We start from the raw sequence: 27,886 nt of genomic DNA, 5'->3' as shown, positions 1-27,886 counted from the left end.
GGTGTAAAATGGCGGGTGTCAATTCATATTTGTAGGTAATGTATAGCAAATAAGCCCAGCACAAAATAGACTTCCACATTCTTTGTTTCAAATAACTCAGAACCTGTGATGTACCAATTCACCATTTACCATAATTACATCTGATCTGAAGTTTTGAATGTAATTAAAACATCTACGGCTATGTATTGATGAAATAATGTTCTCATCGTACGTTATTATGTAGATTGGAGGGACATTCTCGAGTACAGAACATTGCGCAAATTTCCCACTTCTTTGGCGAACAAGTTTAATAATTTCAAACACCTACATCTGATACTGGTAGTGTCAGATATCTGAGACCACGCCCAAAGAGGAATGATCTGGTAGATCGTCACTGGTCCATATAAAAATAATTGGCTGAGTGATAGCTGTTCCCTCTTCTCCCGCTTGCCTGGCTTGTTCGTCTCGCACAACGGCCGCGGGCTTGCACTGCGGCCTTGAGTTCAGCACGTGGGCCATATTTTGCGACCAACGAGTAAGGTGACTGCTTCAGATTTAACTGCTTGTTTGCTGGTTCTTGGGAATGAGCATTTTTTTGTACAAGGAAATCTCCCCAAATTGACCAGTATTATAGAAAGAACTAGCTTTTTATGCTAGTAACTTCCAGACTTTCAGCGGTCAAAAACTCCCATAAGCCCCTCCCCTTTTACCCCTATCATTGATTCTCTGTGTTCATAAATTGTGTGTCTTATTTCAAGCGGCCTGGATCATTGATTCCTTTTTTCTTATGATTAGTAATTCATATCAGAACTCGAACAACTCAAAGTAATAACATAATTTAATCTTTTAATCAGTGTAGGAATTTCTAGCATCCTTCAGAGAAATAAAATGTTTATGGTGGAGCACAAGAAACACCTAAAGGTAAATATGTTTACTGATTGCAGTAAATTCATTTAAATCCTAACAATTTTCAAAATTAAAGCTAGAAAAATCCCTACAAATTGATCACCATCTACTATTAAGGGATTTAAATGACCCTAGGGTTCGTACGGGTGTTTGAACTACTTTTGAATAAAAAATGTAGTAATTTCTCTGTTACCGCCTGGTTATTCCTTTTGAAGAAGCTGTCTGTATGAAACAAAGAACATGATAGGCTGCAAATAAGAAGGCTGCATCAAATGCAACACTGAATACTTCCCAAGTCAAAAATCTGTTGGTCTATGATATAAAACCTCTTCAGTGATTCTTTTGTGGCACACGGCAAAAAATTGGGAACAGATATAATTCTAGTCCTTTGAAACGCAAGTCATGACTCATTTTTTGGTGCGTCATTTTTGCAAACCCTTTATTTTTTTCATGTCAATTTTCATTCCAATGAACGGCATTAGCTCAGGTGGTAAAGCGCTCGTCTGGAGATCAGGAGATCGCAGGTTCGATTCCCGGCTCCTCCGTGTTATATGTCGAAGTGTCCCTGGGCAAGACACTGAATGCCCCCAATAAGCAGGTCGGCGCCTTGCATGGCTGCATGGCCGCTATCGGTGTGTGAGTGTGTGTGTGTGAATGGGTAAGTGTGAAGCACATTGTAAAGCACTTTGGGAGGTCTTCATTGACTTGAAAAGCGCTATAGAAATGCGGACCATTTACCATTTAACCTTATTTATGTCGCTCACAACATAATTTTGTTTTCAGTCTGACAGGTTATTTTACCAAGTATGACTGCTCCAGTGCGGATATCAACCCAATCGGAGGGATTAGCAAGAACGACCTTAAGAGCTTCCTACAGTACTGTGTGGAGATGTTTCAACTCACAGCTCTAAGAAGGTGAGGTTTGCTTCTTTACTTTGGATAATAGTCAGGGTTGGGAGGGTGTTAGGTCTTTAACTTTACTCTTCTTAATAAAACACACAAAAAGAGTCAAGTGACATTAACAGTATTCATTTGACCTCGCATGCTCAAAAAACTATGGGTCCCAACAGAGATCTATGGGTCCCCAAAATTTAGTGTTATCCAGGTTGAAATTGTAAATCGGCGACAAATATATCATATAAATCTATATATTCATTCAGTTTTAATCATCACAGTTAATTGGTAATACAAAGCAGTTATCACTTCAGATTTTTCAGTTCACAAAAATATTGTACATTATACAAAATAATATTGATGAAATATTAATCTATGTTTTCATTCAGTTTTAATCATCACAGTTAATTGGTAATACAATCATTTACTTTCGTCGAATAGTTCGCTTCAACACACGTGTTTTCCTTGCCTCCGCGATCTTCCGAAGAATTTCTCCGCCGTTTTTCCGGGCCGGAATTATTGCCGTTGTTATCACTTTCTGCATTATGTTTCGACTTATTACTGACACTGAAGAAATGACCAATTTTGTGTTGATTTTCCCCTAATACTGACTGTTTTTTCGGAGGCATACTCATACCTGTCAAGCTCCAGGGCTCCATGCCCTTACAAACTGTCGTATTTTCCCTTACAAAATACAAAAAAATCTTACACCATATTTTTTTTTCAAATGTGTTTATTTATGTAGTTTAACATGTTATATTCTACATGTGTTTCCTTATATCATATATATTGTTAATGAACATTTTGTTGCTCAACATGAATGAGGTTTATTATAAAAAAAGTTCAAAAATGAAGTCGCTTGGACGTTCACTGTAGAAGGAAAAAATACATGCAAATATGTTAAGTAGAAAAATACATTTTCTTATTCAAATTAGGAATTAATTTTCTGCATTAAATTATTGTTGGTAATATACTGATTAAAGGGATCACCACAAACCTGTCTTTTTTCATTTTCTCCTTTTATACTTCCTTTTTTTCTTAACTTCTTTATACAAAATCATGATTCGTAATATAATGCATCAAAGCAAGTGAGCCCTTTGAGAGCCGGCTCTCTTGAATGAGTTGAGCCGAAAAAGACGGTTCTCTCAAAAGAGACAGACTACACAACTCGAACTCGAGATCGGCGTGCAGACGAAAACTCGAACCGCGAGACCAAAACAACAATGGCGGATCTGCCTGACGAAAAGTTTGGAGTGCGGTAAATCCAAATTGTCCCTAGGTGTGAATGAGCGAATGAGTTGTCTGTCCCTGTGTGCCCTGCGATTGGCTGGCAACCAGTTCAGGGTGTGCCCTGCCCACTGCCCGATGATTGCTGGGATGGGCTCCAGCACCCCCGCGACCCTACTGAGGATAAGCGGTGTAGCTAATGAGATGAGATGAGATGAGATTTGTCGCCGATTTACAATTTCAACCTGGATAACACTAAATTTTGGGGAGCCATAGATCTCTGTTGGGACCCCTAGATTTTTAAGCATGCAAGTCCCCGGGACCCATCACTTTTCACAGGTCAAATAAACACTGCAGTATAATAACGTTACATGTACTTGCATATCTTAGACACACATGTCAGTAATTATGTTATGGTATTAAGAGTTATTAAGATAATTTTAGCATGAAGCTTGCTTCCAAATCACTAAATCCAATGAAATCTTCATCCTAGGGCGCCCTCTTGTGGTTTAATGCGAAAATAACACGTGAAGTGATGTACAGTACCGGTAATAAAAATGTAAAACTCAATGATATAGAGCAGGGGTGTCAAACTCATTTTAAGTCAGAGGCCACACGATAGAACAAACATTCTGTCGGGGGCCAGACGAGTAGATTAAAGAGAAAGAAAAGGAGAGATAAAGAAATAAGAGAAAGAGGGAGGGAAAGGAGAGAGGGTCAGACAAAGAAAGAAAAAGAGAGAGAGAGCGAGAGCATGAGAAACAAAAGAGATAAAAATGAAATGAAATGATCTGCATTTCTATAGCACTTTTCAAGTCAATGACTTCCCAAAGCGCTTTACAGTGTGCTTCACATTTCCCAATAGCGGCCTTGTATTGCAGCCATGTAAGACGCTAACCTGCCTATTGGAGGAATTAGGGGTTCAGTGTCTTACCCAAGGACACTTCGACATGTAAAACGGACAAGCCGGGATTCGAACTGGGATCCCTTGATCCCAAGACGAGCGCTCTACCTCCTGAGCTACTGCCGCCCAAAAAAGTCATGAGAGAGGGGGAAAAGAAAGGGAGAGGAAGAAAGAAATCCAAAGAGAAATAGAAAGACAGAAGGAGAGAAAACAGAAAAGAAAGCGCGAAGGGTAGGAAGAGAGAAAGAGAAAAGAGAGAAAAGGAAAAAAGGGAAGTTGGAGCAAATGAAGTTAAAAAGACACAGAGAGAAAGAGACAAAGAGCAACAAAGGAAGAGAAAAAGAGACCCAGAGAGTGAAAGAGACAGAAACAGAGAATGGGAGAAAAGGGGTGGAAAAGAAAGAGAGAGAGAGAAAGAAAAACAAGTACAGTGTCTTTGTTCGAGGCACCTGGCTTTGGCAACATCAAGTTGACATATTTCAATCTGCAGCTTGTTTTTCTCTTGTGCTTCTCTGAGTGTTGTCTCGCGGGCCGGATTCGATCCCTTAGCGGGCCTGATCTGGCCCGCGGGACGCCTGTTTGGCACCTGTGATATAGAGTATAAGTCGCAGCCTCGGCCAAAACTATGAAAAAAAAAACTGCAACTTCAAGCGGTAAAATTATAGTAACTTCTGTGAAGGTAAAGCTTGAAAATGATCAAGGGTGCTTAAACATTTTCATAGCTGTAAAATGGCCACAATAAGCAAAAATAAATAGCAACGAGAAAATTCTCCTAGATTTCTCATTAACCGGTCCCTAAGAGATAAAGTATAATTCCGTATGATTTTTGATCATGACAGCATCTTGGCGGCTCCACCGACAGCTGAACTTGAGCCTTTGACGAATGGACAGGTGTCGCAGACAGATGAGGTAAGAACTACAACACACGATACAACATTCTGTCGCGGGCCGGACTAGTAGATTAAAGAGAAAGAAAAAGAGGGATAAATAAATAAAAGAAAGAGGGAGCGAAAAGGAGAGAGGGTGGGACAAAGAAAGAAAAAGAGAGAGAGGGAGAGAGCGTGAGAAACAAAAGAGATAAGAAGTCATGAGAGAGATAGAAAAGAAAGGAGGAGGAAGAAAGAAATCCAAAGAGAAATAGAAAGACAGAGGGAGAGAAAAGAGAAAAGAAAGTGTGAAGGGTAGGAAGAGAGAAAGAGAAAAGAGAGAAAAGGAAAAAAAGAAGTTGGAGCAAAAGAAGTTAAAAAGACACGGAGAGAGAAAGAAACAAGGAGCAACAAAGGAAGAGAAAAAGAGAGACACAGAGAGTGAAAGAGACAGAGAGTGGGAGAAAAGGGGTGAGAGAGAGAGAGAGAGAGAGAGAGAGATACAAGTACAGTGTCTTTGTTCGAGGCACCTTGTTTTTCTCTTGCGCTTCTCTGAGTGTTGTCTCGCGGGCCGGATTCAATCCCTTGGCGGGCCTGATCTGGCTCGCGGGCCCCCTGTTTGACACCTTTGCCTTATAGCATTCGAGCAATGGATTATGTGCCCAATATTTGTGCTTTTACTGCAATAGAATTAAATTGTTATTATTTCGAATTTATTGTGCAATTTCAACATATAGCAGTCATGTCAAACGTATAGGCAGCTGAACGATTTAATCCAGCCCGCCTTAAATTTTAGAGTATGCTAAAAAGTGTCAAAAGTTATGATTTTTTTTTTAATAAATGGAAACCAAATGCTACTGTTGTGGAATGTGGATAATAACTCATGATAATTATATAGGCATCTGGTGAAGGTCGTGGGATGACGTTGTTGCCAGGGCGGACGACCTTCACAAGATATCTTAACTTTATTTGAGAACACTATAAAAGCCAATGTTTGAACGTCTGGAACTTTGAAAGTGTCCCGAATGCAATAGAGAGCGTTCCCTTTTTGCCATATCTCCTCTCTGCGTATTTTTTTGGGGCGACGCCCAACGACGTTCTCTCCAAAACTCATTCTCGCCACTGGAGGGCGATACAAGTCTTAAAAAGCCAACAAAGCTTTTATCCATGTTTGGGACGATATTGTCGTTATGAACAATAAAACAAAGCAGCAGTCAAAAGTTAAACATGCTGCTACCCAGGGTTTGACACCTGCTATCGGTGCACTTGTAAGGAAAACAGATGCCAAGTTTCAGGAATCAGCGGCAGGAAGTAGACTGCAGGAGTGTTATGAGAGAGAGGGGAAGAGGTAGAGTTAAGATCTTGGACCCGGGCCCAAACCCTGCCCGAATGTCATCCTTAAGTCGGGCTGGTCCGGCTTATCTTGACACAGCATGCACTTACTTTTACGCAAGTTTTTATTTAGATACAGAAAACGCTTACCAAACTATCAGTTTAACTCCAAATCACTAAATCCTAAGGAATTTTCCTTCTTGATGTTGGGGTGAAAGATGCGCGGGTTCCTCCTTCCACCTCCCTCACGCTTTGAAGCTTTACAACCTTTCTTTCTACTTTTTGGCCAAATCTTTCACGAGAATTTGATTTTGTTTCAGTGCCATTTTGTTCAGTTTCACTTTCGTTCGCTGCACGTCGCCGAAATGCGCACTTCGGCGCCAAACCTGCAATTGCAGTGCACATTTGATTTCAGGGAGTCAGCCCTAAATAAACCCCAAGCTGTGTAGTTCAGCCGAAACACAGTTTGGTGCTGAAGTATGCAAGGCTAGAGTAAATCTTCGTGTTTACTTGGGCGGAAAATTAAATCCTCAGGTTTATTTCGGGCTCGGTTATCAAATCAAGTTAATCCATCGGGTTTGGGCGGGTTCGGGTCTATATACCCCACGACTCGTGTCGGGTCGGGCTGAATTTTTCATCCCCGATCTTCCCTTCAGGCAGAGGTGTGATGGCATGACATTTGTTTGCGCAGATCATTACAAATACGATGGATACAGTTTTGTCTTTGTGTGTTTTGACTTAAGATCCATGATGTATTGTAAACATCCTTTTCATTTTATTTTTTTTCCATGTCTAAGACTTTGGAGAGAGCTTTGTTTTTCAGATTTAAGGTTTTCAAATGGACCAAAATGTGATTGAAAAAAACAAATTAAAACAATGTTTAAAATTGCCTCTAGTTCATGTGGTGACTTTTGGTTGGTTTGTTTCAATCGTGTGTTTTTTGTCGACTTTAATTTCCCGTAAATTACTAAACTATAGAGCGCACCTGATTATAAGCCGCACCCACCACATTTTCAGAGGAAAACCCACTCGTACATACACAAGCCGCACCTGTAAATAAGCCGCATGCGCCCACGTTAAAAAATTGTAACACAAACGTTAAATTTATCCAGACCCGACTTCAAGTCGCTCGGTTGAAACTAAATGTCCTTCATTGAAGTGCACAGTCCAAAAATCACAGCCGGCATAATGAACGGAAAATGATACCGGTACTTAAGGTTTGATGCAGACCTGCAGAGTCCGGGTACCTGTTGAAACTAATCCAAGGAAAAAAAGTCTATATTTCCAAAGGTAAGGGTGGGAAAAATATATATCTACTATTGTCCGCCGCGACAACTGGTCTCACTCACCTTTACCCCACTTCCCGTCAGCCCGCGTTTGCTCCGCCCCTCTTTTTTAATTCGCAAAACATATCAGAACAAGTGTCTCAAATAAATACATTACAAAAATATACAGGTGCAAATACATTATACATGGGTTACACATATTTACAAAGAAAGACAGTACACCGAGAGAGTTTTCAAAGCTTTAATAATAATATAACTTTCATCCCAAACCGTGCCTGTGAAGGGTAGCAAAACGCTACTAGCAACACGCTCGCAACACAGTAAACGACTTTGTTAAAAAAACATACTGTACTTGTAGTAATAACGGTAAACCTCATCTTCCTCCTAATAGCTGACGTCACCAAAGTCGTCTTCCCCAGAATGGGAAAGAAACTATGTCATATAGACGTCGTCCCACGCTCCCTCATTCAAATTCCGCTAGCAACACACTCGCAAATTAAGGTTTACGTGCAGTAGCTCTGTTTCCTTCTTTATCGGACCGCTCGATTGCATTTATCTTGAAAGCTGCGTCATGTGCCTTTCTTTTTGCAATTTGCATGATGAGGATATGTCTGCGCTAATTTAATTTGTGCACAAGCTAAGAAGTTGCAGTCTTCCTCGGCGCATATATTCCACCGGTCTAAATCTTACCTTTTGTACTCGAGCGCCGCTGGCGGCTGTTAGAAAAATCACTGAATAAGCCGCAGGGTTGAACGTTTGGGAATAAAGTAGCGGCTTATAGTCCGGAATTTACGGTAATTTCTAAAGGCATTAAAAAAGTCTTAAAAAGCCTTGAATTTAACTTGCTTTCAGCTGTAGGAACCCTGGTTGACTCATCTCTGATCCCGTTGCAGGACGACATGGGGATGACCTACTCCGAGTTGTCAGTTATCGGACATCTGAGGAAGATTTCCAAATGTGGCCCTTTCAGTATGTTTTGTAAACTCATTCACATGTGGAAGGATGTGCTGTCACCCACAGAGGTGAGTGATCTGTAGTTATACAACTAACTCCGTTTATGTGTAGTGAAAACCTAGCTGGCTGAAGTACGGCGGAAAAGATACATTTCGAAAAATGGAGTCAGTACAGCGCCCACCGACTTTTCGACATATTACCATACGTCAGGCTTCCGACTTAAAGATAAAAAAAATGTCATATGACTTGACGCCATTGAGCGCGAGCTTATGTCAACTGAGGACACGGTGTGGACACTCATATTGTGAAGGGGAGGGGGAGGCCTTGACACAATGCTTAGTCATGATGAGTTACCGCTTCGCTCACCCCCCCACTTTCAACTCCTCCCACCTCACCCCCTTCTTATGTGGCACTCGTTTATCGTGGAGGAACTCGGCGACGCGACGTAAGTATATTCTCTTCTGTCACATTTCATCTCAAGTTTGACTTTATTATACCAAAAGCGAGCGGTTGTTTGTACTACCTAAACACGGCTAACTGTGTGGTTTCGTGTATTTGTTGTAAAAGCCGTTCAACGCCGCTAGCTAAAGTATGTTGTTATTGTCAGAATGTAGCTCTTTCACTTTCATTAAAATGAACACAGACCATTTTTTGAACTGTTGTTTCCCAAAACGCTTCACAAACACTCATCAAATATCACATTTTCACTGTTTTTCTTTTCAATATGTCACCGGAAGTGTTAACAAGCGAAAGAAACTGCGATGGCTGCATGCGGTTGAGAGCGGTTAATACAATCATACTGAATGGTTCGTAGTGGTTTCGCCGCAGTCCTATTCCGTATAAATTGATTATGGCTACACTTGTGGGTCATGTTTTGGTACATTTCAGTTCCAGTGTGAAGAGTTCTGGATGAGTCACCCAATAACTCCTTGCCATCATGCCAGAGATCACTCCGGTTTAATGGCGGGGAGGGTATACGTTTTTTTAAGCATTTTTGAAGGGGCGCCCCTACTTCGCGGATTTTCAGTTTTCGTGGGTGGTCTCGGTCCCCATTAACCACGATAACCGAGGGATTACTGTGTAATCATTATTATTTGGCCGTGCGCTCGCGTGCCACTGGTTAACCCGTCACATCTGGCACGCGTGTCATGGGTTGACGACCAATGTTCCCTCTAATTTTCTACGGGTCTGAGCATTCACACAAAGTCGGTGAGCGACGCTTAAAACAACAGTGAGAAACCATAATCCCAAGTGTGGCAAGATAATTAATTATCAAACATGTCCAAAATTTGACATCAAGTTACACCGGCAATGCAAAATGATTTTTCTCTTTCGAACGAATCGACTTATGTACTATTGCAAATGTTGTACGGCCTATAAACGTCGTTTGTTCTTACAATTCTTTCACAAGATATCCATTTCTTTTTATTTCCTGATATATTTTGTCACATTTTTGGGGGCTTATTTAGTCGGTTGCAAGATACAGAACTGTACTTAATCACATTTGTTAGTGGAAGTACAATGTTGGCAACAAGATTCACTTGATATCATTGGAAATGATTTGAATGCAACACAAAGTTTTTCTTCTTTTTTCCGTGTTTTTTTTCTACTTTTTTTAAATTCCTTTAAAAAAAGTCTCATTGTGCTTATTTTTTCCAAGCTGTTACTTTTTTATTTTTGTTCTCCATTTAATTTTTTTCCTACGTTTCTTTCTTTTCTTTTTTTCTGGCTTTTTTTCTAATTTTTTCCTTCTTTTTTTCTCTTCCTTTTGTTTCTCTTTTTCCCAGCTTTTCACTACTTTTTCATTTTGGTATTTTCTTCTTTTTTGTTCTATTCCCCCCTTCTTTTAAGTCATTTTGTGCATAGTTTTACATAATATTTGGTCATGTTGGGATTAAAAAAGCAAAAACAACCCGGAGAGCCGTTTAGGACCCAAAAGAACCGGTTCCTTTTAGAGAGCCGAGCCGAAGAAGCCGGTTCTCGACAAACTCTACTAACTTTACTCAACTTCGTTCTACTTCGACTCGACTTCAAAATACCGCATTTAGGACACAACGTCAGGGGAACCCGTGTATTTTTACATTCATAGACTGTAACTTTGACTTAATTCGCTTCTTGATTGGTAATTTTGAGCCCTCATTTTTGTGCGCTGGCTCGATTTTCTTGTGCGCTGAGAATGTGCGCTGAGAATGTGCGCAGCTTTGCGGGAAGACTGTTGCCAACCCCTGCTTTACACCCTGAGCCAAGCTCCCAATAACGTAATGAAAAAGCCGCACTGTATTTTAAGCCGAAATGTTTTAAGGATTAGCGGCTCGTCGTCCGGAATCGACAGTAATGTCATGCATCTCAAAATGGCTACCCCTAAAAAGAGAACGTCCCGTTTGAAGGTTGCACGGAAAGTGAAGCACTTCTTCAGGATGTACTCAATCAACCGCCACAAGATGACCACAGTGACTCCGTCCTATCACGCCGAGAGCTATAGCCCTGACGACAACCGCTTCGACCTCCGTCCTTTCCTCTACAACACGCGCTGGAACTGGCAGTTTCGCGCCATCGACAGTCAGGTAGGAAAACAAATATGGATAAAGTCCAGTTTTTTTTTAAAGCCCTCAAAGGTGAATGCTCTTCTCTCCCCCTCAGGTATCTCAGATGAAGGCAGAAACTCAAGATCAATAGGTGATCAATTCGATTTAAAAGTACAGTGTGTCATATTAAGGGTAGGGTTACTTTAACTGGATTACTTTCAATTACTTTTGGATGACTCCAATACCAAAAATGCTAATAAAAGACAAAAGAAACTAAATAGGAATAAAATGATGACTCACAACACGTGGTAAGCTTTCCCTCCTGGCTTTGATCTCTTTGATCTCCGGCAAAACGAACATAAAATGCGACAGAAACAAAATGAAAATAAATCCAAACAGCTTGCCAACATCATTTTTCGCCGTTCCATGTATTCCGTTACTCCCCAAGCCTGCACAAAATTTAGTACAGTGGAACCTGGGTTCTCGACCATAATCCGTTCCAGAACCCTGCTCGAGAACCGATTTGTTCAATCACCGAAATCATTTTTCCCATTAAAAATAATGTAAATCGTTTTAATCCGTTCCAACACCCTGAATGTTTACCATGAACGTAATCATAAAGCTAACCCAGGCTAATCGTACGTACGCGTTAGCGTAATCTTCCGTACGAAAGATTACGCTAACACGAACGTGTAAAAAAAAAAAGAAAGAAAAGAATTATGAATAGGATTTCTTACCTTTGTGGTGGTCAGCAGAAGGCGCATGCTGTATTCCCTAGCAAGATCGGAAATTCGTACACCTCTTTCATATTTAGCTATTATGTCTTTCTTAAAGGCAATAGTTGTACGCACTACTTTTCTTTTTCACCTGTAGCAACTTTGCTGCTTGCACCGACCTTCTTCGGAGGCATAGTTAGGGGCTAAAACACTCCGTTCACCGATATTAAAAGCGAAAGCAAAAAGAGGCAAGTGCGCACGTGATAACATTTGGTCACGCGGGGTGGGGGCAATCTACACGATCTACACCCGTACGCCGCTCAGCATCGCACTCTAGCGTACGCACTCACGCATTACCGGCGTTCGAACTCCGAATTTTTGACCGAACAGCGAAGCAAGAATTTCTCCAAATTTTTGGTCGAACTCCGATTTGTTCGAACTGAGAGGCGTTCGAAAGCTGAGGTTCCACTGTAATTTTATCCATATTTATATTCTTTTGTCTTTTATGAGCATATTTGGGATTGGAGTCATCCAAAAGTCATTGAAAGTAATCAAGTTAAAGTAACCCTACCCAACCCTGGTCATATTTGACCACTAGATGTCCCTGTATGGTTTTGTGCTACCAAAAATGAATGCTAGAAATCACACAGAAGAATACAAACTACAGAAACCCCAAATTATATCCTGGAGTTTTGAAGTTTTTCCCTTGCCTGTGTTATCATAGTCTGTAGTCGGTACAGCCCTTTGTGATTACAAAAAAACATGACTTGGCTTGATTAGAAGAGGTTCATAACCAAAATATCGAAAAGAAAATTGTGTATCTTAATGGTAATTAAGAGAAAGAAAAAATGAAAACATTGGTTAAAAAAAAAAGGTAGATAGAAAACATTTTAAAACAATTTTTACTGTACCTTTCAGCAGTGCTTAAATTGCCTACACAGTTTTTGTATCTGGCAATCATTTTCTTCATGGACTCTATTGTATTTGTCTCTTACCCTCTCTTCTTCCCCCTTATCACTGATTTTCTTTGGACCCATTATTGTGGTTAGAAAAAAGGAAATAAAACCAACAAAAGCACAATAAAATGAGATGTTGTCTCTTCTCTCCCCCTCAGGTATCTCAGATAAAGGCAGAAACCCAAGACCAATAGGTGATCAATTCGATTTAAAAGTACAGTGTGTCATATTTGACCACTAGATGTCTCTGCATGGTTTTGTGCTACCAAAAATCAATGCTAGAAAACACACAGAAGAATACAAACTACAAAAACCCCAAATTATATGCTGGGGTTTTGACGTTTTTCCCTTGCCCTTTGTGATTACAAAAAACATGACTTGGCTTGATTAGAAGAGGTTCATAACCAAAATATTGAAAAGAAAATTGTGTATCTTAATGGTAATTACTTGTGTCGATAAAGAAAAAAAATTAAAACATTGGTTAAAAAAAAGGTAGAAAGATAAAATTTTAAAACAATTTTTACTGTACCTTTCAGCAGTGCTTAAATGGCCTACACAGTTTCTGTATCTGGCAATCATTTTCTTCATGGACTCGATTGTTGTTGGTACTCTTTCCCATTATCACTGATTTTCTTTGGACCCATTATTGTGGTTAGAAGAAAAGAAATAAAACCAACAAAATCACAATAAAATGAGATGTTGTCCCTCTGGAGCACAATGAGTTCAGCGTTGTTTGACCGAACGGGAAGTATAGATCAGGCAGGGCGTTATCGCCATCTACTGTTGAGGAGTGAAATTGACCCTCTTGTTTTTCTTCTTCTTGGCATTATTTTAACAGTATTAGTTCCACATTCTTCTCAATCGATTTAACGTATAAAGATATGAGTATATAGTATAAAAGGCAGATTTAAATCATACTTTCCCTTACAAAACCGACTTAGTCAACTACTAAAAAAAAAAAAATCATTTTACTAGACAGTCACAATGACCCAGCACTGATGAGCTATTATCAGAACAGGTTAGCGGGCTACTCAGCTGTACTAAGGGGGCACCACTTTGGAAACCCCTTCTTTAGAGGGTACTATTTTGAGATCTCTGCTAGACTGTATGCTTTATCTGGCTGTTCCCTTCTTATCTTTTCTTAAAGGGACAGTGTGTATTTGACCACTAGGTGTCACTGTGTAGTGCAAGTAAAAATGAGTGCTAAAAAGTACCAGGGTGATTACACACTACGGAGACTCGAAGCAATCAAACAGCACTAGTTTTTTTTTTTTTTTTTTTTTGCAAAGAAAGACGGCAGTAGCTCAGGAGGCAAAGCTCTTGTCATGGGATCAAGAGGTTGCTGGTTCAATTCCATGTTATATGTCGAACTGTCCTTGGGCAAGACACTGAATCCCTAATGCCCCCGATAAGCAGGTAGTTACCTTGCATTTGTCACGGTTGCCATGGTGCCCAATTGGTCCCCGCCATGTGGAGTCAACTTGTCACGGTTGCCACGGCACCCAATCGGCCCCACCCATGGACACCAGCTGAAGCTCGTTGACAGATTGCTCCCTGTCACTACTTAAACGCTGTCCTGTGAGTCGCCTTTTGTCGGAGCGTCTTCGAAACTCTGTTTTGACACGTCAAGCCCTGAGAATCTCCGTTTTTCCTGTTTTTGCTCCTGTTTTGCTCTCGCCACGATCTGTTTGATTTTGACCACTTCCGCGTTCCGAGCAATCTACTCCCTGGGACTAATGATCTCCGGATCGAGTGTGCACTCCTTTCTCTTCTCCCCAATAAACTGTGAGTAACGTTACGCGAGTGGGTCCTGCTTCCTGTTCTGGTCCCGACAGCAAGGCTGATACTGCTATCGGTGTGTGAGTGTGCGTGAATGGGTAAGTGTGAAGTACATTGTCAAGTTACTTGAAATGCAAGAAAAAAAAGAAAAAGGGGGGAAAATAATCATAACTTCGATGGCCAATATTTGTTTTATTATCACAATTCACAAGACCTACAGAAAATAATACACAATTTACACAGCTCTACAACTCAATCAACATTTAACAGGCTAACTAAATTCCAGTAGTTAAATATGCTCTCGCATTGCACACAATAATTAGGAACGGACGATAAACACATCAAACTGGGTGAAAATAACAACCGTGGACATAAAAAGCACATTATTTACATCCTCGTATTGTTTTGAGTGCTTGGGCAAAAAGAGAATTTGTCTCCTTCATACTCCCGCGCTAAAAACTGTAACTACGAAGTCTTTGTAGTCCGAAATGATTACAAAGTAAGTCATAGTTGATGATGAAAAAAAAATCTGAGTAAATACCTGTTTTTTTCCAGGGATGGGCCGTCAGGGCCTGCAAGGCCTTCTTGGCTGGCCAGAAAATATCTGAGTCATGTGATGTTAATTATATTTTATCCTTCAATACTTACTAAATAGGGCGGCACGGTAGCTGACCCAGTTTTGAGGTCATAGGATCAAATCCAGCTACCAGCCTTCCTGTGTGGGGTTTGCATGCTCTCCCTGTGCTTGCGTGGGTTGCATCCAGGCACTCCGTTTTACCCCCACATTCTAAAAACATGTATGTCAGGTGAATTGGCCGGTCGAAATTGTCCCTAGGTGTGATGAGTGAGTGAGTTGTCCGTCTGTGTGCCCAGCGACTGGCTGGCAAGCAGTTCAGGGTGTCCCATTTGCCCTAAGATAGCTGGGATGGGCTCCAGCACCCCCGTGACCCTACTGAGGATAAGCAGTGCAGTTGATGGATTGATACTTATTAAATAGTTAATAGGTCTATTATATTCCTTTCATTGCTTCTCCATAGTTGTGCTGCTTCCAGAAATGTGCTTTCATATTTAAGCATTAAACCAATCATATTTCAGCCATTAGTTGTTGCTAGGCTCGGATATCTACCCAGAAGCCTTCACAAAAGAATCTTAAAAGCCATAGCCCGTAATATCAGTCTACAAGAAAAATGCTGGTCTAGCTAAACGGATTCCGAGTTGCCATTGCGAAACGTCACCAGTTTCACAAACTATGACTGGCTAGGGTGTGGTAATCCACCAAATCGATCACGCTGACAGTTAAACTTGGAGAAGCTGCAAAATACATTATAGTGTGATAATTTAAGAGCAAAAGGGTCGTACAACTCTGAAACGAGCAAGCCCTTCCACATGCGGGAAAAGGTTTTGTCCACCACTTTCAGCCTACAGGTAAGATACTAAGCCGAGCCCAAGCTGACTCGATCTAAATTTCGGTCCAAGTCAGTACGTTTGATCGGGCTGAGCTTCTCTCTAGCTGTCCTTTTTAAAAAAATTATCCACCAGTCATTGTTCATTGTCTGTTTATACAGTCTTGCTTAACTTAGATTTCTTTGCAAAGACAGGCTTTACGTGTCGTGCGACACGAAGCTCGTTGGGTGAAAAAGGTTCCCAACCCCTGGCTTAGTACTTTCCAATTACCAGTACCCGTGCATGTCTACCTGTCGAACATTACGTCTACTTGTGCAGTTAGCACATGCAGTTCCTCTCATCCAGTATATTTTAGAGCCATAAAAAAACAGATTTTTTTGGTTAGCACAGAGACGAACGATGCACACAAACACTCTCTTGTGCTTTTGTGTTTTTTATTTATTAAATCATCTGCTTCATGTCCCTATGTTTGGTTCCTGATGATCCCTTGGCTTGCAAATTATTCCTAGTTCCTAAAAGGTAGGGTGTGTACTTTGAGGGGTCCACAAAATTATCAATTTTCTCTTTCAAGGATGTGTTAACAATGCCCCACTGAGTTCAAAGAGCCCTTATGCTTGATTTTCCATTGCGCCCATCTGCTTTTATTTTACTTATATCAGGCCTGTTCGGGCGGAACAAACCCCCAAAAAGATGAAAAAGGAAGAGTTCATGCGAGCTTGTCTAAGAAATAAAGGCAGAACATGTAGTACTCTGCTGCCATCTTCTGGCTTAGTCATAATTGCAGGAATTTTCAAATGACGCCCCCTACCTTTACATTTGAATGGCAGACACTACTAAACATAAATGCTTTGTTTTTCTCAATGTTTGAGCAATAAGGATTATATCTGAAATTGACTTTTAAAAAAAAAAGGTATATACAGTGGAACCTCGGTTCTCGACCATAATCCATTCCAGAACCCTGTTCGAAAACCGATTTGGTCGATCACCGAAAATCGTTTTTCCCGTTAAAAGTAATGTAAAATCGTTTTAATCCGTTCCAACAACCTGAATGTTTACCACGAACGTAAACATGAAGCTAACCCAGGCTAATCGTACGTTTGCGTTAGCGTAATCTTCCGTACGAAAGATTACGCTAACATAAACGTGTAAAAATAAAAAAATCAGGTCGTTTACACGTCATTTAGCACCCGGGTCTCCACAACAAGTGGTGAGCGGTTAAAGGATAAAGAAAAGATTTATGAATAGGATTTCTTATCTTTGTGGTGGTCTGCAGAAGCCATGCTCTATTCCCTCGAAAGAAGGGAAACTCACACATTTTCTTCATATTTTGCTCTTATTTCTTTCTTAAATGCAATAGTTGTACGCACTACTCTTCTTTTTTCACCTGTAGCAACTTTGCTGCTTGCACCGACCTTCTTCCGAGGCATAATTAGGGGTTAAAACACTCCGTTCACCGATATTAAAAACGAAAGCAAAAAGAAGTGCGCGTGACAACAGTTCTTCATGAGGGGCGGGGGCAATCTACACCCGTACGCCGCTCAGCATCGCCCCTAGCGTACCGGCATTCGAACTCCGATTTTTTTAACGAAAAGCGAAGCAAGAATTTCTCGAAATTTTTGGTCGAGAACCGATTTCTTCGAACTGAGAGGCGTTCGAAAACCGAGGTTCCACTGTACTGACCCCTAAAAACCTTAGAATTTGGACAGGGATGTGAAATGTGATTTCCACACTGAGCAACCGCCATGAGTTGAAACGAAGATAAAACACAATTAACATCAACTTGAGGATGTGACTTGAACAGTGGTGGCTAAGTGCTATAAATGTTCTACATTAAACCATTTGCTTCGTTTGACCGATTTTACCAGCATAAATACAGTAAATCAATAATAGAGTAATGCTCATTTTGCCAAACAGTCAATTTCTGTTCCTTTCACAACATAGAAAATAGAATACAATTGAACCATTATGATGTCGTGAAGTCCTAAGGGGAGACCACAGCTCTGGGTCCATCATCGGGCATAGGCCAGGAAGTATAACAAGAGCTTGTGTTAGGGGTGGTGGTGATTTTTTTGAACAACTATCAAGTAAAAGATTTTAAAATACTATATACAGTATGTGCTGAATCAATGGCTCTGAAGCTCATGTTTAAGGAGACTTTGTTAGCGATCATCCAGAGAGTCCTTCATTTAGGTAAAGTCAGTGACGTGGAGGGAATGGCGTCTGTTTAGCAACAGGGTGCCGCTTTCCCCTATGAGTCATATTCACAGATACTTAGACCTGAATCTAAAGTCAAAACATGTGGACTCTAGGTATGTACAGTGCCATGAAAAAGAATTTGTCCCCTTCCTGATTTCTGTTTTTTGCATTTATATCACTAACAAAGGTACCAGATCATGTAAAGTAGGCTTAAACGTATTTGCTCAATGTGTGTATTTTTAATCGGTTTGATGTTCCTTTTGGCAGTCTCTTAGTCTTCCTGTCTTTGTTAAAAGGTGTTGGTACTTTTCCAGGGGGGTTGTCTCAACATACCAGTACTTTTCCATGTCTTGTGATTTCAATAAAACAGAGGCAGACGGGGGGTGAGGGAGAGTGAGTGAGTAAATGTGGACGAGCGAGTTGCTTGTCCTCCTTGTCTCCCCACTGCAGCTAGATAAAAAAAACTTAACAAGTCTTTGCCTGATATTTTTCTACCGTTAACCAATTTATAGCTCTCCCACACGTCAGTGGTCTTTTTTAGACCATCACACCAATTTTAATATTACACCGAGACAACCCAAAGGAATGCAAAATGAAGTTTTGAAATATTGATTCCATGTATTATCTGGCTCTATGTGAAAAAGTAAATCCCCCTGGACCTAATAGCCAGTTGGGCCACTTTTGGCAGCGATAACAGAAATCAAACGTTTACGATAATGGGTAATGAGTCTTTCACAACGCTGTGGAGGAAATTCGGCCCACTCTTCTTTGCAAAATGGTTTCAAATCTGCCATATTTGAGTTTAAGACTTTATCAGGTTGTTAATTCTCTGGGGGAACCCTGCCTGCTACATGATCCAAGAGCACTTAAGTTTGAGGACACTAACTGATGGTCCTGAGGCAGCAAAGCAGCCCCAGACCATCATACTGTCACCGCCATGCTTTACTGTTGGCCTCATGTTCCATTTTTACACCAGATGTAACAGATTGCACACCTTTCAACAAGTTCCATTTTTCACTCATCAGTCCACAGAATGTTTCCAAAAGTCTTGAGGGTAATCAAGACTCTTTGGGTTTTTGACAGCAGTGGTTTTTGCTCATAAACCCTTCCATGGATGCCATTTTTGGCCAGTGTCTTTCTTATAGTGGAGCCATGAACACTGACCTTAACTGAGGACAGCAAGGTATGCAGTTCCTTCGATGTTTTTCCAGGTTTTCTTGGAACTTCCTGTATTAGCTGTCATCGCACTCTTAGGAGTAGTATCAGGTGGTTGACCCACTCCTGGGAAGGTTTGCCACGGTTCCCAGTTATTTACATTTGTGGATAATGGCTCTGACCGTGGAGCCCTACAGTTTGGAAATGGTTTTGTGACCTTTTCCAAACTGATAGATGTCGATCATTTTTTTTCTAATTATTTCTGGAATTTCTTTGGATCATCGCCTGTCAATTGTTTGAGATTTTGTAGCCTACCTTAATATGTGTATAACAGATTCAATATAAGTTATTTTTTTTTGATTCAACACAGGTAGTGGCAATTACTTTTGGGTGTGGCCTGTGGAATTGAACACAGCTTTCCCAAGCCTGTGTTTAGTCACAGTTACTTTGTGATTTAACAAGGCGGGGGACCTAGTTTTTCACATAGGGCCAGATAGGTTCAGATTTTTACTGTGCGCTAATAAATAGAATCAACATTTAAAAACTGCATTTTGTATTTCCTTGGGTTGTCTCTGTGTGAAATTATAATTGGTTTGATGATATGCAGGGATCAGAATGGAGATTTTCATTTTCAGCTGAAATAGCCAGCGTCCAGGAATAAACCTGGGCGGAGCCCCCCCACCCCCCACCCCCCAAAACCTGGGTTTTAGGCAATTTACTTGTCCAAAACCATGCTTATATTTATCATTTAAGTAACATTTTTAGAAGATTAAAATAATTTGCCCACATAACTGATTTTTTTGTAAATACTGCAAGATAAGTTCAAATGCAGTTCAGTCCCTGCAGCTTGTGCGACAATGCGGCCAATTTTTCTAACGGCCGCCAGGGTGCGCCAGAGCAATAAAGGAAAGAGTGAGACAGTCGGATTTTGAATTTGTTTGCTACGCAAGAGAAAAAGTGAAAAAGTCGGAATGCCTTTGGGGTTCAAAAACAGCGGAAATCCGCGGATCCGCGGAAAATTCTGATCCCTGGATATGACACCTTTGTGAGTAATAAATATGCAAAAAACACAAATTTCAGGAAGGGGACAAATACTTTTTCACAGCACTGTATGTGTGCTGGGTGTTTTACACCTTGACATTCACTGTGCTGCACACGTTATTAATCAGCCGGCAGACCAGCCGTGATTCCGGATGAGACAACAAGAGAGATTAATGCAAACCAAACTAGTCCGGTTCATCCATTGAAACAAAAAACTGGCAGGAAACTGTGGCGTTACTCTGAGAATGGCGGGAACATGCCAAGGTCAGCAAAGTCCTCAATGTTGTAGTTGGCTGTTCCCTGAGTGGGATCTCCAGTCATGGGTAACATGTCCTGCAGACACAAGTAGTGGGTTTGAGAAAATGCCTCCAGAAATAAGTTAAGATGGTGACCACATTTTTCTAGAATGCAATTTACAAAACATAAGGCTGCATGAAACTTAGGGGAGGAGGGGATCAAACAATAGGTCTGCTTTATTCATTACGCACACTAAAGACATGTAGAGTAAATAAGCCCAGCACAAAAATGACTTGCACTTTTTTGTTTCGGGTGGCTCCCTTTTGGACAGTTCCCGAAAGTACTAATTCATCATGTACCATAATGGAATTTGATACCATGAAGTTTTACTGTAATTAAAACATCCAAGGCTAGGTATTGATAAAATAACATTCTCACCTTACGTAATTATGTCGATTGGAGGGACATTTTTAAGTACAGAACATTATGCTAATTTCTCACTTCTTTGGCTTTCTAACAAGTTCAGCAACTTCAAACACCGTCATCCGATCCTGATGATCTCAGATATCTGAGATCTGTCATTTGTTATATATGATATTTTCAAGACATCCTTAAAGGAGCAAGTGCGCTGGTTCTTGGCTCTTAAAGAGAGTTTGGCTTGCTATTTATCTGCGTTCAACACTCAAAACAATTAAAACACAGAGAAAACTGTTCAATTATGTTTGTTTTGTCCTTTATTAGCAGATTTGGTATTCGAGTAATACAAAAGTAATTGAAAGTAATCAAGTTACATTACTGTAATATTATGGTTTTCAGATTACTTTATGAATAAATGTTTCAACAGATAACAACTGCATAGGATTATATTTTAAAGTAACACTCCCAACCCTTGCACAATAACTCTTATTTTTTTTCCTACTGACACCGATAATATCCTAAAGCGTTGTTGTTGTTGGATCCCTTAACCACTAGGGTCACCATTTCCTGTAGTGTGTCTTGGGCAAGTACAACCTGGTGGCACCCATCCTTCTTCAGGTCAATATATGTTTCCACTCGTTCTCGAACTGGGGACATTTTGCTAAAGCGTACTGACTTAAATGGGAAAGGGGACTCTGCCATGTCCAGAGAGATGCATAAAGACATTAATTAACACGGTCTGGCCCTTGAGTTTATAAAAATCCTTACCATAAACCCAAAAGGTATCTCTCATTTGGTGGTTTCTTAAACTAGAACAGATATTATTCTTATGGCTTGATTTGAGTTTAAAACACATTTCGAATTTTGTTGCCAAAGGGGATTCATAAAACACTGCAAGTTAGTTGTTTTTAAGAACTAACTGTTAATTAATAATCTTTCACCAAATATTCATTAGGTAATATGAAAAAATACATTTAAAACCCAAATATACTTGATATTATAAACCTTTGGTAGAATAACAAATGACAATTAGTTTCCTACTGACAGTCATGGATACTTTCAAAACGTTGCTCTTCACATATTTTATTCTAACTGTTCATTCCTGTCTTAAGTGACACCAGAGACAATTATTTGTGTGTTATCACCTGAAACACTTCAGTCTGGCTGGGGTTAGGATGTGTGTGCTGCTCCCCAGCCTGCTGGGAGTGATGCTGGTTCTGCCACTGGGACCACACTTCACTGGGTCGACCCTGAAACTGAGCTCCACTTTGACCGCTTTCACCTGGCACATCTGGAATAAAATGACATACACACGCTGTCACATCCAGAAGCGCATTTAAATGTCAAATTCACCCATTCTCGAGCACCATTTGGTACTCAGTACTGTAATCCCTCGCTATATCTCGATTTATTTTTTATAGATTTCTGTGTTCTGCAGCAGACAACACACAGCAAATGTAATCAAGAGGGTAGGTCGTGGAGGGCTGTGTGTTTGTGAGTTAGGTGGGTGTGACCGTCTCTGTATGCAACTGTGTATGCTGACAGTCAAAGAGTAGGGGGTGCGCACAAGTAAACGTGTCAACCGAAAACAAACTGCGAAGCAAGGTGACTGCTAGTATTTGAGCGGTTCCTTATATTGAAAATAAATTTAAAAAATAAATCGGACTATGAGGAAAGTCAGAAGAGCGCCTAGTGATGCTGATCATCACCGTGTGCTCCGTGGATTGTTCTTGGGTGCGGGAAGGGACCAAGGAAGTGTCAGGAAATGAAGTAAAAGCGTGGCCGCGGGGTCAGGCCTGGTTCTGCGGCTACATAACAAGCCACCCCTGCAGAGCCTGTATCTTACCAATGGTAGATCCATTAGCCATGAAATGGATGACCTAGAGCTACAATATTTGAGACGGTTGTATTTTAATCAACCCTATTGACGTGGCTCAACCGATGTAGCCAGCCGGTTGCTCGCTACATAACCTATAGCTGAAATGCTTCACTAGTTCAGAGTTGCAGTACTTTGCCTGACTCTGTTGGAATGTCCTTGATAAAAATGACAAGAGACCAAGCACCAACTCGGACCCCCGTCCCCCAAGAAGAAAAACTCACCAAATGCTGTGCTGCGATTTGTCAGTCCCGAGTAGGCATTGCCGCCAGGGGATGATGTGGCTGGGGATGACAGGGGACTGTAGGAGGCCGGATCCGTCTGGTAGCCGTGGCCCGCACCAATACCAAAAGGACTCGACTGGGCTTTATTGGACTGTAATGGTTAGAAAATGGGTAAATATTAGACTTAAAAACATAGTTTGCTAACTTCAAATTACGTTAAAATCTATTAACATTGTAAACTCGATTTCAGAAACACAAACACCGTTATTTCAGAAGGAAGACATTTTAATATTAAAAAAGGATTTAAAAATGCTCTGTAATTATGAAATACTAAGCCATCTTTCCAACTGTAGAACTGTGTATGCATTTCCAAGACATGGAAAGAAATCATGCTCAATGACCAATCAAATCTGCATCTCTGTACGTATGAACATACTTGGGGGTCAGAAATGAGCTGCCTGCTGAATTGCATTTGTCATTTTGCGTACTCGCAACATTAATTTGTATAAAATGTTCTTTGAGGGGCTACTAGCAACACTAATGTTGCTTATAATGTAGGTCTCAGATTAGGGTATATTGTAAAGTGGTCTGCAGAGCCCTTGGAAATTGCGATTAAGGGTTAGGGGTTAAATGTTGAATAAGTCAAATTTAAACAAAACAAAAAGAAAATTATGTTTGGAGCCACACAAAATCAAACGCTTTACTTATGAGGAAGGAAACATACTGTGTGTGTGTGTGTGCATATTAAAAAGAGATACGCAGTTGTAGTATTTATTGACTTAAAAAAAGCATTTGATACCATTAATCATAATATACTATTAAAAAAACTGGAAAGATATGGCATCAGTGGCGTGGCTTTGCAATGGATTCAAAGTTATTTGACGGGGAGGAAGCAATATGTGAAAATGGGAGAGTTGTCATCTGAATACTTGGACATCTGTTGTGGAGTACCACAGGGTTCTATCCTGGGTCCAAAGTTATTTAATTTATATATTAACGATATTTTTAATGTTTCAAATCTATTAAAATTAGTAATATTTGCCGACGACACTAACATTTTCCATTCAAATGATAACTATATATATATATATATATATATATACACAACTTTGTGTGGAACTGGACACACCTCTTCCTTATCTCTCCATGCTTGGTTGTGATTACCCTGACCCTTTATAAGGACTGCTTGGACAGCATACTGGGTCAGGTCATTACAATTACCACCCAGTTTTCCCAGGTTAATCCTGGTTACTATTGTCATTGCTTTCCAGTTGCATCCTGGTTGCCATTACCACCCTGTTTGCCACTGCTAAGTGAGGTTTGTTTTTATTTCTAGTTTACATTTCCAAAGTGTGTTACAAGTGTTAACATTGTGACATACAAACCATATAAGTACTAATTTATCTGCCATTTAAAATTATATGGTTTCTCAAGGAAATTCATGGCATGATTAGTCACCTCTTGAAACCATATTAGACTCCCGAGGCTGGCAATATTTCAGTGTTTGTATTACCTGGCCGGAGAAAGGAGGGCGGTTTCCTGACCAGGTGGCCTGACCTGGGTTGAGTTGTCTTGATATCTGAGCAAGATTCTGATTAGATGAACTTGACGGTTGGATATCGTTTACACCTGGGACATGGATCACAGAGGAGCTGGAAATAGACAAGCAGATACAAACACAACCTGTATTATAGGCAATTTAAAAATGAGTAATGATGGTAATATCCCAGTCACATGCAGGATCATTTTCCTGGCTCAAATTGAGGCTCCAAATTTGACGCGGGAAGCAGGTCGCTCTGAACGCTAAAGTGTGACTTCCGTGGCGAGCGATGGCGGTGTCGGGAACGGAAAAAATGGGTCAGTAGCCGAGACAGGAGCGCGAAAAACGTGGTCAGGATAAAAAAAATGGGTTGAAGCCGGGAACAAAAACAGGTGGGAGTCAGCGTCGAAAAAGGCTTGCCTAGAGTAATCTGAGGTTCGCAGACGGACTGACAACAGGTGACAGATAGACGTGGGTTTAAATAGTGACAGGGAGCCAATCAGAGGAGGGGGCACAGGTGCATCACATCTGTAATCATGACAGGCTGTTAAAATGTTATACCCCTTCCAATAATGTGACATCTATAATGGAGTTTCGACGGTAGGAACAATACATCACTGGCCATTTGAAACCATTGTCTGGATTATTGATTTTTACGCTATTGTCTTCTAACAACAGGGTTTTAACATCAGGGATTGGGGCTTTTGAGCTTTGTTAATCAATCCTGTTGAATAGAAGCGGCACCAAAAGAGCTGGAGGCAATCACAGGAAAACCCATGCAAATTTCATCAGTCACAATACATTTACCTGAAACTTTTTCCAGAGTGGCCCTGCTGGAATTGAGAACTCTGAGAGTAGAGCTGTTGTCCTCCCGCAGTAGAAGAAGGAACCATCATTTTTTTATCACCAGCTACGAGATAAATACAAACACCAAAAGCAAATTATAATTCACAACCTCCATTAAAAATTAGGGGTACACAAGATTAGGGAATAAAGCTTGAAGAAGCAATTAACAGGTATGAATTTGTTAAATAATCAACAATTTTAATTGAAGCTAAAATTAAACCTAGAATTTGGATTCAGTAAAGCGCATTATCCAGCATTTTAGACCTTGTCAAATATAATTGCAATATATGAAAACACATCTAATATGAGGAGCTTATTTCTGTGAGTAGAACATACAGCTGGAGATGCTTGTGTACATGTCAGCAAATGGTGGATCTCTCTCCTGGGAGTAGAGGGCCTCTGGCTTTTCAATGCTCTTTCCCGCCTCATGTACTCCACTACTCACAGTGGCCACAGGAACCTGGTGGTTCAGAAGACAGACAATTTCAACTTGGATAAAAGTCACAAACAATTCACAACACAAGCATATCAATATATAATATCATAACACTAACCCCGAAAGTGCCTGAAAAGTGTGTCTCTAAAACCTATGAGCCACTTGTATTGTTATGTATAAAAGTTGTTAGCATCTAAAGCACATAAAAACTGCAACAACAACAAAAAAAAAAATCAGTATTTCCATCAGGTCATACAGTGAAGAAAATAAGTATTTGAACACCCTGCTGTTTTTCTATGTATCCCACTTAGAAATCACATAGGGGTCTGTACCAAATATTTACATTCAATTTTTCAGGTGTTCAAATACTTATTTGCAGCTATATCACATGAATAAATCGTTAAAAAAATCATTCATTGTGATTTCTGGATTTTTCTTTTTAGTTTATCTCTCTCACAGTGGACATGTACCTACGATGAAAATTTCAGACCCCTCCATGATTTCGAAGTATTAATTGATTGACCTTTTCATATTTCATAGAACTGTATTACAATTTCATATCTGGAAATCTGTTCTGAGCTGCCAGTGCATTTTCTCTATTTGATGTTTACCTGAGAAAGATCGTAAGCAGTCAAACCGTCTCTCTGGTGAACTTCCAGCTCTGCTTGTTGCTGCTGAAGCTGCCTGCAAAGAAAAAACATCAAAAACGAGCAAAGTTGTTACCACGAAAAAGGTTATTACATGTTTGTGTAACATAAAGGTGAAAAAAATTGTTCAGTGTAAAGATCTGTCCATCGGTCAATGAATGAGATCCCCGTTTTGCTGATGAATGAGAAATTAGAAAAAAGAAAGAAAATATTACGATCTAATTTTCAACCTTGCATGGAATTTCCCTCCTTAATTGGCAATTTGAGCAATCAATTTGAGCAACAAGCAAGTAGAAATCTTGCAACTAACGCAAGGGGAAAAAACATATCTAAAAAGGTGACAGAATTATTATTATTAATAATTCTGGCTCTCTTCTCCTTGCAACAAGCTTTTTGTTCCTATCATCCATTTCTCAACACAGTTTTTCAAGTGTTCCTATGGCTTTGCCCAAGCGAAAAGTACTCAAATTGACATTGCATATTTTGCAAATAGGACGCCGACTCCAATCCTGATTAAAGAGAATCCATATTGTACGTACAGAATCCAAATAGAAGCACTTTTTTTGCTCAAACGTTTTAAGGAGCGAAATAAGAAAGTGACTCCACTATGTACATGTATGATGACATTCACACGTTGCGCTCAACTCCAAGCAGCACTGACTGTCCACGCAATATCATGTGATCATCTGCAGCAAGTCATGGCCAAGCAGCGCTTGTCATTGCGTATAGGCATGATGAGTAGTCTTTGTGTCGTGAGTGGCAGTGCATTGTGTTGTTTCAAGAATAACCACTCAAATCCAGATTGATGGCCTCCAAACTGAGGCTGAATAAGGAGTTGTAGAGCAGTGTTTTTTAAATTGGGTCGTGGAGCACACAAATTTGTTGTGGAATCTGATCTAGTTGTGCCGCAAGAAATTTCCCAATTGTTTTCTTCCAGTGATCAGTCAGGTAGCTATTAATCATCCAAATCATCGGCCAATTCATATCATAGCGCCTTTCATACTGAATTGTGACCGGACTCCTGCTCTGCGTTCTACTGCATCTCGCTGAGGAGAATTTGCCTTGGTCGTGCCGCTGAAGAGATGCATCTCTCTCTCTCTCTGGCTTACTCTCTCAATCGGCCAGTCTGGGATTTGTTAAAATCGTAGTAAATGCCTAGTTTTCTTGCATTCAACTAATGGACAGTCCTAAGTTGCCGGAACACAGTGCACTCCGCCTCCATTTTGCCACACAATAAAAAAACTGACATCAGTAACTTACTTTACGTTGGTATTGGTGCAGATGATATATTCAATCTCATCGGAGTAAGGGTTCTGGAAGGTGAAACTGCTAGTTCTTATTAACATCCACTCTCTGTTTTTCATGCGGAAACGGTACATCACAGACAGCACCTGACCCTTTAGCTTCACCACCTGCAGAATTACAATATTCAATATTTTGAATAACACCAGCCTGAATCCCTCTCTCTCTCACCTATATATAATCAGTTTATTTATTTCTAAACTGAAAATCATTTCTCAATTATTTCAAATGTAAATCAAAT

At 40.3% G+C, this 27,886-nt stretch overlaps 2 protein-coding genes across 4 annotated transcripts in view; one reads left to right on the top strand and one right to left on the bottom strand.

The window, feature by feature from the left end:
- The window catches only part of nadsyn1 (NAD synthetase 1), a 42,175-nt gene extending 28,995 nt beyond the window's left edge, over positions 1–13,180 (top strand). For 2 of the 3 annotated variants that reach the window (XM_088333531.1, XM_088333534.1), the window contains 5 exons: positions 1,669–1,800; positions 4,750–4,819; positions 8,288–8,416; positions 10,736–10,912; positions 10,989–12,683. In XM_088333531.1, the coding sequence (XP_088189657.1) occupies positions 1,669–1,800; positions 4,750–4,819; positions 8,288–8,416; positions 10,736–10,912; positions 10,989–11,024 (544 nt within the window). In that variant the 3' untranslated portion in view covers positions 11,025–12,683. Of the gene's footprint in view, positions 1–1,668; positions 1,801–4,749; positions 4,820–8,287; positions 8,417–10,735; positions 10,913–10,988; positions 12,684–12,703 lie in introns of those variants that run through there. The other variant, XM_088333532.1, reaches the window with a different exon arrangement.
- Positions 13,181–19,803: 6,623 nt separating this feature from the next.
- Positions 19,804–27,886, bottom strand: part of arnt2 (aryl hydrocarbon receptor nuclear translocator 2) — a 36,536-nt gene continuing 28,453 nt past the window's right edge. The window contains exons 12-19 of the mRNA XM_088333528.1: positions 27,604–27,755; positions 26,308–26,380; positions 25,597–25,720; positions 25,222–25,324; positions 24,388–24,526; positions 22,875–23,025; positions 21,920–22,065; positions 19,804–20,453 (exon numbers count right to left, since the gene is read on the bottom strand). Coding sequence (XP_088189654.1) covers positions 20,355–20,453; positions 21,920–22,065; positions 22,875–23,025; positions 24,388–24,526; positions 25,222–25,324; positions 25,597–25,720; positions 26,308–26,380; positions 27,604–27,755 — 987 coding nt within the window. The 3' untranslated portion in view covers positions 19,804–20,354. The remainder of the gene's footprint in view (positions 20,454–21,919; positions 22,066–22,874; positions 23,026–24,387; positions 24,527–25,221; positions 25,325–25,596; positions 25,721–26,307; positions 26,381–27,603; positions 27,756–27,886) is intronic.

This window comes from Urocampus carinirostris, chromosome 4 (assembly GCF_059441175.1).
Source record: "Urocampus carinirostris isolate Australia breed hairy pipefish chromosome 4, RoL_Ucar_1.0, whole genome shotgun sequence".
In the NCBI taxonomy this organism is placed as follows: Eukaryota; Metazoa; Chordata; class Actinopteri; order Syngnathiformes; family Syngnathidae; genus Urocampus; species Urocampus carinirostris.
This window is presented reverse-complemented; position numbering and strand designations above follow the sequence as displayed.